Raw genomic sequence first — 12,566 nt, 5'->3', positions numbered from 1 at the left:
ATTTATAAATATAGGAAGTATTAACTTAGTTTTTGACAATTTGAGCAATTTTTGGTTTTTTTAAACTACGAAAATTGATTACTACAAATAAGTGTTGCTGGTTTAATAGATCACTATGTGTCTGTTTAAATATTGATTATTAAACAAGATAAGGACGTATAAATAAAATAAATTGCAGATTACTTACATTTAATTAGTATACTTTTCAATATTTGTTTTTAACATATATTTATATTGTTACATGTATTGAAAAACAATATTATATTAGTCAAAATATACACATTCTAATTAGTAAAAACTATTTTACCTACGAAATCGACATGATCCGTTTCGACGAGTCACCTTCAGTTGAAAGGTAAAGACACTATATAGTAAAGTGAAACCTATGTTTACGAATCCTCCTACAGATATATTTTAATTCTCCTAAAATGCCCGATATAGATAAGTTCTACTGTATTTAGAAACTATATGATTATCGCCCTAGGTACATTCCTATTAATATTTTACGAAAACCATCGAAATCGCATTATTATATATTATAGTATACCGTGTTAATCAATTTATTTGTATTATTAGTTATTATAATAATATGTTTTATTATTATTATTCACTTATAAGTCAATATTGCAAATACTGTAGGTACTCCGTAGAGCAGTTCAATGGTAGATTTAAGATTTGCAAAATCATATGAGAGAGGTGATCTCAGTACTCAGTCATACATTACTTATTCATGAGTTGCAATACATTTATCTTTTACAAAACCTTTTCGGTGAGCTACAGAATTATCAACTAAACGACCGTTTGATCTGCATCTGGAACAATATCAATAGCTCTTAAAATATTTTGAATATATCATTGTGCATAGACAAATAATAGTACTTATATATATATATATATATATATATATATATATTATATAATACATAATATCAATAAATTTTAAATCTCTCTGATGAATAATTTTTAATTACAAAATTTAAGTTTTATTTTTAAGCTTTTTGACATATTTGAACCACACAAATAAAAAAAATATTTTATTTATACATATTACAATCCTATATTTTTACAATTTATGATAGATGCCTATGTGTAATGTTTTATAATATTCAGGTTCATGACAATATTATAATATGATAAGTATATCTAATATTTTAATAATTAATATTTATAATAAATGTATCCGATGATTTTGTTAAAAATTAATTTAAGTCCAACCTAATCATTGACATTTAATGGTAGCGTAATCTAATTTTTCTTACGAAGCAACTACCTTAAATAAGTACTCATCCGCCAATTTTTTTTTCACATTATTAGCGATTCCTCAATAATATAACGTAAGGTACACCTAATATTTTTTAAGTATGTCGTTAGGTGTAACTATGGGTTTAAATTAATAAATAAATAAATTAATTAATTAATTAATCTGGAGACTTGAGTCATTGGGACACCCACCCCCATTTTTTTTTATTAGATGGCCTTTATTCATGCCACCCTATTAACATTAGTTATAGAAAAATAAATTGCCTACTTTAGTAATTAAAATATATTATAAAATATCTTTTGAAATAGCCAACACATCTTTTTGTATAGTTTCAATGCTTTATTATTGAATCAAAATTGCAAATATTCATTACACTAACCTCGATATAACGGTTGACGAGATACATTCGAAATCTGCCATACAGCAGAGCGTATTCACCTGATCTTTTTTTTTATTGTTATTATTTTTATTTTTTTGTCTATACATATTTAAATATTTTAAATAATAAATATGTTTCTAATAATCATCAAATTATTACACTATTTAGTCTAACGACAAAATTGGTTGTTTCTGATGAACTATCGTTGATTATTGAAAAACATACAAACGTTAAAGACCTAGATACGAAGCAAATAGATCAGTTATTAAGTTTGATAAATTCATGGATGGAATCATTGCAGAAAGAAATCAATTTTATCGAAGACATAATGGTAGGAACCCAATGCTTTGTTGTTACTTTTTGAATAAAGTCAAATCAAAAATCAGTAATACATTTGTTATAAAAACTTTTATTGATTGTTTATTTCTAAATTATTTTGAATTAAATTATTAGATAAGCGTTTTAAAAGTTTGTATTTTATAATAGGGTGGAAAAATTCAATACATGTCCGCAATCAACGAATACAATTTTTGGGATAAACGTTATAATAATTTCAAAGCAATGCTGGAACAACTGTTGACCGACAAAGTAGTGCTAAAATGCATAAATATTTTGGAACAAATTTCTAACAGTCAAATCGTTTTATATACGATGAGGATATTTAATGAATTAAAAAATGACTTTCAAATAATGTATGATACCACTGTTAAAAACACCATGTATTTCATGGAATTGATTTACGATGGAATTGATGTACTTACACTTGCCTAATATTATGCTTATTCATAATACATTTTCATTAAAAATACTTTTCTACTATGTATTTTTTCAGTCAATCATCAACGCGCCATTTATAATTATTGTAGAAAACTTCATACCACTGTACAACCATTTAAACCTAATGTGGTTAACATCAAGTTTGTTTAGTCGGAAAAAACAAATGGAACGTCTACTCGAATCCATTTCAAATTCGGTTGCCGATAGAGTTTCTATAACCTTGAGTATACCTGAGATATTCCGGTAATTATTATTTATATAATTTGAGAGAAGCCTAATATATATGGACACGCTGTACTACTACAATACGCATTAACACTTCTAAATGAGATCTACAAATTAAATTGAAATATCATAAAAAAATAATATTGAAATATCTATTGAGCTTCTGAGTTATTAAGGCACCAAATCAAATACAAAATACGTAATATTGCAAATGTTATTAATTCATTTGACATAAAAACTGCAGTTGTATGGCATAAATTTTTATTTTTGCACCAATTTATATAGGTATGTAGACAGTAGTCACAACTACTACATTTTTTTTTTTACTATACTACTAGTTATACTACTGGAAACAAGATAAATTCCTTTTGTCAAACTACGAGTTTTAGATTTTCAGTGATACATATTTATTTATCTTATAATTCTTATATCACATAAATCTTTCTTTATTCTTCAGTGATGCAGAACAATGTCATTATTTCAATTTTATATTGACATCATAACATATATTTTGGTTTCATTATTTTGCCTATAAGTACATATATTATAGATATTCAAAATAATTACATTAGAATATCATTTTCTATTTATTTATGTTTTGACAACAAACAAATATAATCATAAATCCACAATAATAGTAAATAAAAGTAATATATTACTATTATTATGTTTTATCATTTATATTATTTTAGATTCTGAACAAAGCGATGAATGTATACATTTTAAAATGATATATTTTTTGTGTGTGTCTGTGAAATCTACTATAGTTTATTGTTGTAATTCGAAAATTAATAGCTACAAAAACTCACTAAATGGTTATATGATCAATTTATATACATAATATAATTTTCAAAGTATTTTAACTTTTATTAAGTTATTTATAGACAACTGAAATTTTTGATTTTTTTTTTTTTTTTGTTAAGTGTATAAAAATACTTGAAAATTTAATAACAATTTCCCAATAAATAGCTTATTGTATTGGAACTAAAAAACCTAAAAAATATACTAACACAATTATTTTTATGTATTTGTAATTAATTTATAGTTCTAATTTGGATGAAATTATATATTTTAATGACGAATAAGAATGTTAGGGAATTATTTTGTTATAATTCATAAATATTATTCATTAAAACTTAAAATGCTTTTTTGTATTTATTATGAATTTTACTATACGTAGATTAATTTTAAGATATTATTATCTATTTATACTATTAATTTATTCGCACTGTTTTATTATATTTACAGTAAGGTATTGTTAACTTAAAATTTAATAACAATAATTAATATTGTATAAATGCATATTATATAATAATTAAATATTAATAATACAATAAATTTAATGTTTTAGGAAACAAATGAATTAATCTACCATAATACTAAAAGTAAAATAAATATATTTAATAGCAATATCAAAAATACATATCATAAAATATACTTAGTGTGTCTAGTGACATTTTTTAAGCTTAGACTGAAAAGCCTTTTTTACTCAGAACCATTTTTTGTATACAATGATATATCACTTAATTCAAATTTAACACATCCATATCAGTGACAAAACACTTAATGTAACACTAAATGTCAATACATTTATTTTAAATATTAAGATATCGATACAAAAAAAATAACGTTACCTAGATCACTATCTTATTTGACTATAACAATCTCACGTAGTCACGTCCTCCTTTACTTTTAAAAGTTAAAATCGTATTAATTATTTGAGATTAAATAAAAAATTATTCATAATACAGCACTAGATACCTGAGTATCATAGCACAAATACTTGATCCAAACACCATCATTTGAAATTTATTATCAATACTGTTACAGTATCACTTGCTTGAATAAATTGTCTATCATCTTTTATCGGTTTCTACTGCGTGATGAATATTCTTATGTAGTTACGTAGGCAATAGGCAATTATACAATTATATAAAAGTTTTAATTAATTCCTACAAAGATTTATAAATAATTATTGGTACAGATACAAAACATCTAAAGCTGCGGACTTGGTCAAAAGTGGCTTATATATTTTGGACCAATGGGAAATGACTTATACTAAATTTAAAAAGAATATTGAGGCAATAGCCGCCCTTTACTACCGAGGATGGGCTTGGGAGTTTGACGAGGATATACTTTTCCGTCGATTACGTTTCGTTCGTTTAATTATACGTGATCTGAACAAAATAATGAAGGTAAATTAAATACCTAAATTTATCGGTTGATAATAGATATCTAATTGAAATAAAAATAGAACGCTTTTAATTACTTGATTAATATTACTTTAAATGTATACAGATTATAGAACTGATATTAATGCGTCCTGAAGTTAGTCATATTTTCAAAAATAGTTCAGAAAGCCATACATTTATTAAAAATTACATTACTCGAATGTTTTTTGATTTGGAAATCAATGTGTATGATAGTAATAGAGAAGAAATGTGGAAAACATTAATGGATCAATTTCTTCATAGTTTCGAAATTAACGTCTATAATAAAATCATCCAATCGATGAAAATTTCAAACAGTGCAATTAATGATGTTAAAGTATTGCAATTTTTCGAGAACATGATGATTCGACACACGCTAATAAAAAAACTTCGTCCAACATACGTGATTATTTTAGAAAAGTTCGTTGTAGAAATTAATAATTATAATAAACAATTCATGGTGAGTTATTATAATAATAGTTTTGGACATTAAAATTGGATAGTCATTAATATCATTTAAATTTATTCAGTCCTTACAAGAATCTCCTCAATTAGTATTTGGTGTGCCTCTGGTGGTAGGTAAAATTATTTTAGTGCAAGACCTTCTTCTAAGAGCAAATAGGACCGCTCGCGTCGTTGAATCAACGAAAAAATTTCCTCACATTCAGAAAACCGAAGTATGTCTTTATTTAAAGTTAAAAATTATTCAACTCGTAATTTTTATTTGTAGACATTATCAGTATACAACAAGTTTTGCCAAAAAATCTTGAAATATAAAAGTAATATAATTGATAAATGGTTGCGCGATGCCGAAAAGATTGAAGGGCATCTAGTGGAATGCCCTTTATGGACTTTTCGTGAAAATAAACTAATATCCACTTTTGACGTACGCAAATTATAACTGCAATTTGTTTAAGCCATAATCGAATTAAACAATTTAAAATTTTCAGAAAGAATTATTTTTTTTCATAGACACAGCACTACACCTACATCTTCTAGGTCACGATTTGCCAATAATTATTATGAACTTAATAGAAAAACAACAACGGATAATACTTAATATAAAGATGCTTGACTCGTTATTGGAAGTCTACAACGAAATAGTGGGTAGCATGGATGCTCCAATTGTTAGTATGTCTTATTTTCAATCTAGTGAACCGTTCTGACTGAACAAAGTATTGCTTATTTTTTTAAAAAAAAAAAGGTTTTAAATTATTATTTATTTTAGATACTTACCGTCTATTACTATCAACTGTCGAAACACTAATTTTTATATATTATGTGTATATTTATTTGTTTACAATAAATTCAGGCTTTGGCAATGGAGCATCGCTTTTCTAAAGTAAAACTGGTTATGCGTCCTGGTTTTGAAAAGAGATGTAATTATTTATCATTACACCTACCGAAATTTGTTAAGCATTGTTTGCGGTCTCTAAATATATTCAACACAATTTATAAGGAAATTAAATTAGTAAATATGATTTTCAAAAAATGTACCTATCTGATACCTAGTAACCATATAGGTATTGTGTTATTTAGTTTCAATCAATCATATCCGAAAAACTCAAATTAATTGAAAATCTAAAGTTCTTCACAGTAGATCCAAATGATGACGTTCAAGATATTTACGTTCGTATTTAAACATCTATAGATTTTATAAATGTACGATATGAATAACTATCGCATCAATTTCCAATAATCACAGGTGTTGTTTGATCGTTTTATATCACAGGGAGATAAAAATATGTCAGTTATAACTAGTTCTATGAACTATATAACTAAAGCACTAAACTTGATCGAAAAAACTTGTTTCAATTTAGAAATTGATGGCCATGAGCACATGCGTTTATTGTACAAAAAGTATGAGAAAGCGCTATACGATGCTTTTATTGGGTGAGTTTAAGAAATAGAAACGCATCTGAAGTTGATAGATCCACATGTTACAACTCAACCTACCTAATTTTTAGAATGGTCCGTAACAATTGTAAAGCGTACAAAAATATATTGGACGGTAATCGCGTAACCTTTATGATTTACGGACAGCTGATCGATGATAAATTTACTCTTGTTCCCAATATCAACACCATACACGCCACGTTGACCAAGGCCATGGACGATATGTTTAACAGATTGAAATCCGTGCCTAGATGGCTGAGAACCACTAATATTTTGTGTCCATTCATGAATAGCATGGGAACTGATGAATCGCATCTACCCTATACGTATTACCCTCACGTGATGAAATGCGAGGACGTATACGATATAAAAAAAAAATGTTGTAATACGATTGCAATACTTATCAACCGGTTGAAAATAACAATGCTGAAGTATTGTTTCGTATAATATTATAATATATATATATATATGTGTGTGTGTGTGTGTGTGTGTGTGTGTGTGTGTGTGTGTGTGTGTGTGTGCGCGCGTTCACTGTAAAATGTATGTGTGTGTACGCGCGGCCCTTGTAGCGTGTTTGCGTGTATAGTGGCTTATCCTGTCGTAAAAGAATATCTGTGATGAGGTGGATAATTCACAAGTACATTATTCGATTAAAGAAACTTTAGAAGAATTAATTACTTAAAGCTAATAAAACGTTGTTTTAAATTTGAGTCAAACAAATTAAATATTTTTACACTGTGCTTGACTTCGAAAATAAATAGTAGAGGTATGTACTATCTAAGCACTCTACAAAAAATTGTATGTCCTTCGTTAATTCATATAGGTACGTAGGTAATATAACCTACTTAATTACGTCTTCGAACTTATGGCAACAAACCAATACAAACATTTCATAACTTACTAATTAATTATGCTTATTTCAAAATTTTCAACCATTAACGTGCATATGTGGATTTAGGGTGGTAGACTTTTTTGAACAATTAAAGTAATTGTTATATTTTTTTGAATCGATCAAAAATAAATAATGACTTGAAATATTTTAATTAAGTTAATAATTTATAATATAATATTCTAGATACTTATATACCTATTACGTATATATTTGTATAATATTTTTTTATTTTTCTAAAATTTCTAAAGTATAAATAAGAATATTTTTGTTTATAACATAGTTTTCTTGCCTCTTATCGCTTATGATTACAATATGTAGTAGATCAACCTACAACTATAATTAGGTACTTATTACCACAATATACAATCTACATATAGCCTAATATTATCAGGTGGTTAGTAATTGGCCCACATTTTATCTACTTGCTTCATATAAAACATTTACTTACCCGGAGATTGAGCCACAAATTAAATCTATATTTTTAAATTGAATCCGGAGATTGGGTCATAAATGTATAACACGAAAGTATACAAGTATGTAACGTTTATTAACTAATTTTTTTTTCTAATACTTACATAAAACCAATTATTTTTTTTAATCTTATGATACAAATTTTACAAATTCAAATCTATCTTTTTTCCCTTTTTCATATTTTTTAATTACGTTAAAATATAGGTATTTAGTCTCCTGCAAGCAAAGCTTTGGTTCTATGTTAGGTAAAATATTTGTATTTATTATTAATTATAATTAATACAATAATAATTTATAAATTATTTAATATTTATTATTATAAATATAATTTGTATATTGATAAAAAAAATGTAGTCCTTAACAAACCCTAATAATAAAATTTAGATGTAATACCATATTGCCACTAAAAAATACCATTTTTATTCTCAATGTCGACATATATGATATTATATGTTTATCTATAAATAAAAAATTTTTAATTGAAACCTGACGTTTCGTAGATTATCCTTAATTTAGTTTCGTCTTTATTGCGTAGCGTTAGAAAGATGAGAATTATGCATGGCAAATGTAAAAATATATTCGTATACGTTTATAAAATAATTGTAAATCTATATATGTCCCAGATTTGGAGGATTTGATTTCATGTACGAAAAACGAAATAAATTAATAATTGATCAGTTCATTGAAACAAATCCAACACTGGCTGATTACGGAGAGAAGTTGAAATATTTCTCCACGCTATCGACCCGTGTTGAATGCGAGTTGTATATAGACTATGGCTGTGTTCGAATCGACATTTCCGAATATATCACTGTGTTACGGGAACGATGTGATTTTTGGCATTCAGTTTATGCGAATCAATTAATACTTGAATGCGACGATATTATGGCAAAGTTTTCACAAAGGATGGTGGTAAGTTATTGACAACGGTATCTCTAATTATATAATCCAACGCCGCGGTCGCGGCGCAGAGCTAAGGAAAAAAAGGGAAACGAGCGCGCGACGACGATGTATTATTACACCATGTGTATATACCAACTTGTATTTAACCAACGTTATTTTACGAAAATCATATCGGCTACCCTGTAACCTAAACTAATGAACCAATTGACTTGAAACTTTCACGAATAGCTCAGATTGGTGTGTATAAAATTGTAATTAAAAAATTAGTGATATCTCATCAAAAACATTCCGTGTAAAAACATCGCTACACAAGGTACATTAAATACAAACAGTAAAATACTTCTATATTAATAAATTTATGAAATTACTTAGTCAATTTTTAATATCACAACTTTTCTAATTTAAGTGATTTTTTTTTACTTAGCGATGTTTTAACACGGAGTGTTTTTGATGAGATTAATAAGTACACACAGAGTTCCATGCTAAGGAAGAGATATAGTAGCGGTGCCCTCATTTTTAAGAACAGAAAATTAAAGAATAAATTAGTATCAATTACTGTTATATTTATAAAATACATTTTTAAATTAATTAAATAATTAAATTTATTTTATTTTAACTTAAATATTCCATGACAAAAATACATCAACTGTAATTGCATATGTTAGAATTCTTGCAGTTCTAGAGTTTTATCTACCTATTTTAATCAAATAATTTATATTTAACATCAAACAAAACATAAAATATTCTTTAACTGATTAATACTGGTTAGATATGTGTGGTTTTCGTAGTAGTTCATATAATATGCCATTAAATTATATTAAAAATCAATAAAAAAAAAATTAATAAAGTATTAAAAAAGGTGGGCAAATGGAAATCATTCTGCTGTATAGTAGATATGGAAAGTAGGTCACAAGGTCACTAAATGGATGTGTTAAATTAGAATACAATGACAGGTATCATTGTATACGAAAAACGATTCTAAACGGAGATGATTTGTCAGTCTAGGATAATTAGTAAAATATATTATATTATTAACTATATTTAAATTGTAATATATCGTTATTTTACTCGATTTCGTAAAAAAATAAATTTCACACGCTCATAAAATTTTTTCTATATTGACGCTGGAATTTTTTTTTACACTTGAAAGAAAATTTATTGTTAACCTTGTATTGGGTTTTTTAACCTTGGGTCACAAAAATATTACAAATTTTCAATTTTTAAATTCCTGGCAAATTTCGCGATTTTGATATGTTTCATAAACATTTGAACTTTAAATGCTTATTAACAAAAATTCGAAAAATCGAAAATTTCAATTGTCTATAAATAGCTTAAAATATTTTTAAAATTTAATGGTGAATAGATAAAGCTAATATAAACATTTTGAAAATACCAAGTATTTACAATAATTTGTTTTTGAGTTACAGCAAAATCGAAATTTGATTATGCGTAAAAATTTCCATTTTTTCGTTACTTTTTTAGGATTTCTCCTGCCACTTTTGAAATTACAGAAAATGTTTTACCCCCCCCCCCCTCCCCTCAAAAAAAAGTACCAGCTAGATGAATTTTCCTTTTCAAATAGGAGTTGAAGTCAAAAATCAAAGCATTATTTCTAATACAAAACGTGATGATAGACACAAAAAAAAACATACATCATTGTAAAATCAATATATTCCTCACTTCGTTCAGAATCTAAAAATATACATTTTTATTTTTAATAATTATAAAACTTAAGTAATTTGTGAAGTAAATACTATACTAATTTTCTTTGTATAAAACTAGAATTAAACAAAAAAATTCTATTTTCCATTTAAGATGTTAGTAAAATTGTATTTTCTTATAAACACAAAATTATAAACGAAACATTTGGATTTTTTGTTAACATATAAAATACTAAATCACTTACCTGCATGAAAAATCATATTAAAAGTTTGGAAGTACATTTTTCCGTTTGCCGAGGATATTATTCAATTAAAAAAAATTGGCATTCCTTTATGTTAAATCACCTTAAAAATATTAATTCGTATTCTATATTAATAATGCAAGCGAATCAGCCCTATCAATATTATATATTGAGCTTGAAGTTGCAACTATTACCAAGAATATACATTTCCAACATTTATTAGCTAGAAAAAAACATTTGTGTGAGTTATATACTTACCTTATCATATCATTATTATTATATTTTATACTTTTATATAGTAGGAGTAGATATAATATGTTACTGTTCATATTTAAAATAAATTATAAATATATTATTTTACCTATTTTATTTATTTTTATTTTTGATAATTGTGTTTTTTATTTAGAAACTATTATATTAAAAATATAAAGGGAATTAAATAATTTATAAATAATTTGTAGAGCTAAATAAATATATTACCTACCTACCTAATTAGTTTTTAATAACATTCATTATTTAATGTTTATTGATAATAATAATATAAAGTATGAAGTGAATGTAGGTTTCGTATTTGTCCTGAGAAAAAATAGTTATTTGTGATCATAGCAAAGGTTTGAATGTATACTACGCATAAAATGTAAATTAATGTATATTTTAGCTTCAATAGAAATCATATCATCAAATAAAATGTTAAATGTGATTATGAACACAAAATATGATTGCCCTCGGGCATCATCGATAGTTAGCACCGCTCAAGCGTAGTCTATGGGTGTAATACACAATATAATGTTTCATAAAATTGCGATAATGCTATCCGTAAAAAATATTCATTGTTTATTTGAAATTGTGAAATTTGGTTTCAATATCATTTGATAACAGTTAATCTATCAAAATAAACAACAATTGTTTTTCTCATTGTAAGCTATACGGCTAAATTAATTATTAATTTTTTATGTTGCAGATATTAGAAAAAAAATTAAATAATCATTTTCGAAATTGCCAAGGACTCGATATCGTAGAAAAGGCTATTAAAAAAATCAGACAAACGGTATTTCATGCTGATTCTACATTTCACGAAATACATAATCGGTTTCATTTCATGATGCGGCATAATATAACTGTAAAACAATATTACAAATACCGTTAACAACTAGAATTTTTAATAACTTAAATGTATTTTATAGGTACCAAATTATCTATTGAATAATTTCAAAGATGTACAAAATAATTGGCAGATTTTGTGCAAAGATGCATTAAGCCGAAGCTTATGTTTTGAAAATGCAAAAACAGGTCTTGTAACAATTAATAGCTTATAAATTTCTGTATTGATATTATGTATAGTCAAATGTGATATGTCATTTATTAATAATTACCTACATACAATTGAACGTTTGATTCAATATTATATAATATTATACTGGTAATTCTACTGACTGTTCACTGTTATAATGAAACAAAACCTTTAAACGTATTAACGTTTTTGAAACAGAACATTTTAGTATGTAATTAAAACACATTCGTCATAAAAAAAAAAATATTGAAAATAGATCATACGCTAGAGTTATGAGTTCATGATCATAATATTGATCATTTTCCATTAATTATTATAGTAAAAAATCCCACTTAAAAACTCGCCTATATTATACTTA

At 25.8% G+C, this 12,566-nt stretch overlaps 1 protein-coding gene across 1 annotated transcript; it reads left to right on the top strand.

Annotated features, from left to right (window-relative positions):
- The first annotated feature begins 320 nt into the window (after positions 1-320).
- LOC113559144 (dynein heavy chain 10, axonemal-like) lies at positions 321-12,233 on the top strand. The gene is made up of 16 exons (XM_026964760.1): positions 321-355; positions 1,809-1,971; positions 2,127-2,393; positions 2,473-2,660; positions 4,627-4,837; positions 4,941-5,312; positions 5,383-5,529; positions 5,583-5,738; positions 5,803-5,979; positions 6,165-6,323; positions 6,392-6,481; positions 6,558-6,745; positions 6,820-7,179; positions 8,735-9,023; positions 11,879-12,037; positions 12,102-12,233. Exons 1-16 carry the CDS (start codon positions 321-323, stop codon positions 12,231-12,233), a joined length of 3,093 nt encoding a protein of 1,030 aa, XP_026820561.1.
- Positions 12,234-12,566: the final 333 nt, after the last annotated feature.

Source organism: Rhopalosiphum maidis, chromosome 3 (genome assembly GCF_003676215.2).
Source record: "Rhopalosiphum maidis isolate BTI-1 chromosome 3, ASM367621v3, whole genome shotgun sequence".
Taxonomy (NCBI): domain Eukaryota; kingdom Metazoa; phylum Arthropoda; class Insecta; order Hemiptera; family Aphididae; genus Rhopalosiphum; species Rhopalosiphum maidis.
This window is presented reverse-complemented; position numbering and strand designations above follow the sequence as displayed.

Coding starts and splice junctions, on each gene's coding strand:
- LOC113559144 (XM_026964760.1), top strand. CDS start 321: ATGATCCGTTTCGACGAGTCACCTTCAGTTGAAAG. Junction 2,661..4,626: donor AGTATACCTGAGATATTCCG/GTAATTATTATT, acceptor TTATTGGTACAG/ATACAAAACATCTAAAGCTG. Junction 7,180..8,734: donor TTGAAAATAACAATGCTGAA/GTATTGTTTCGT, acceptor TATATGTCCCAG/ATTTGGAGGATTTGATTTCA.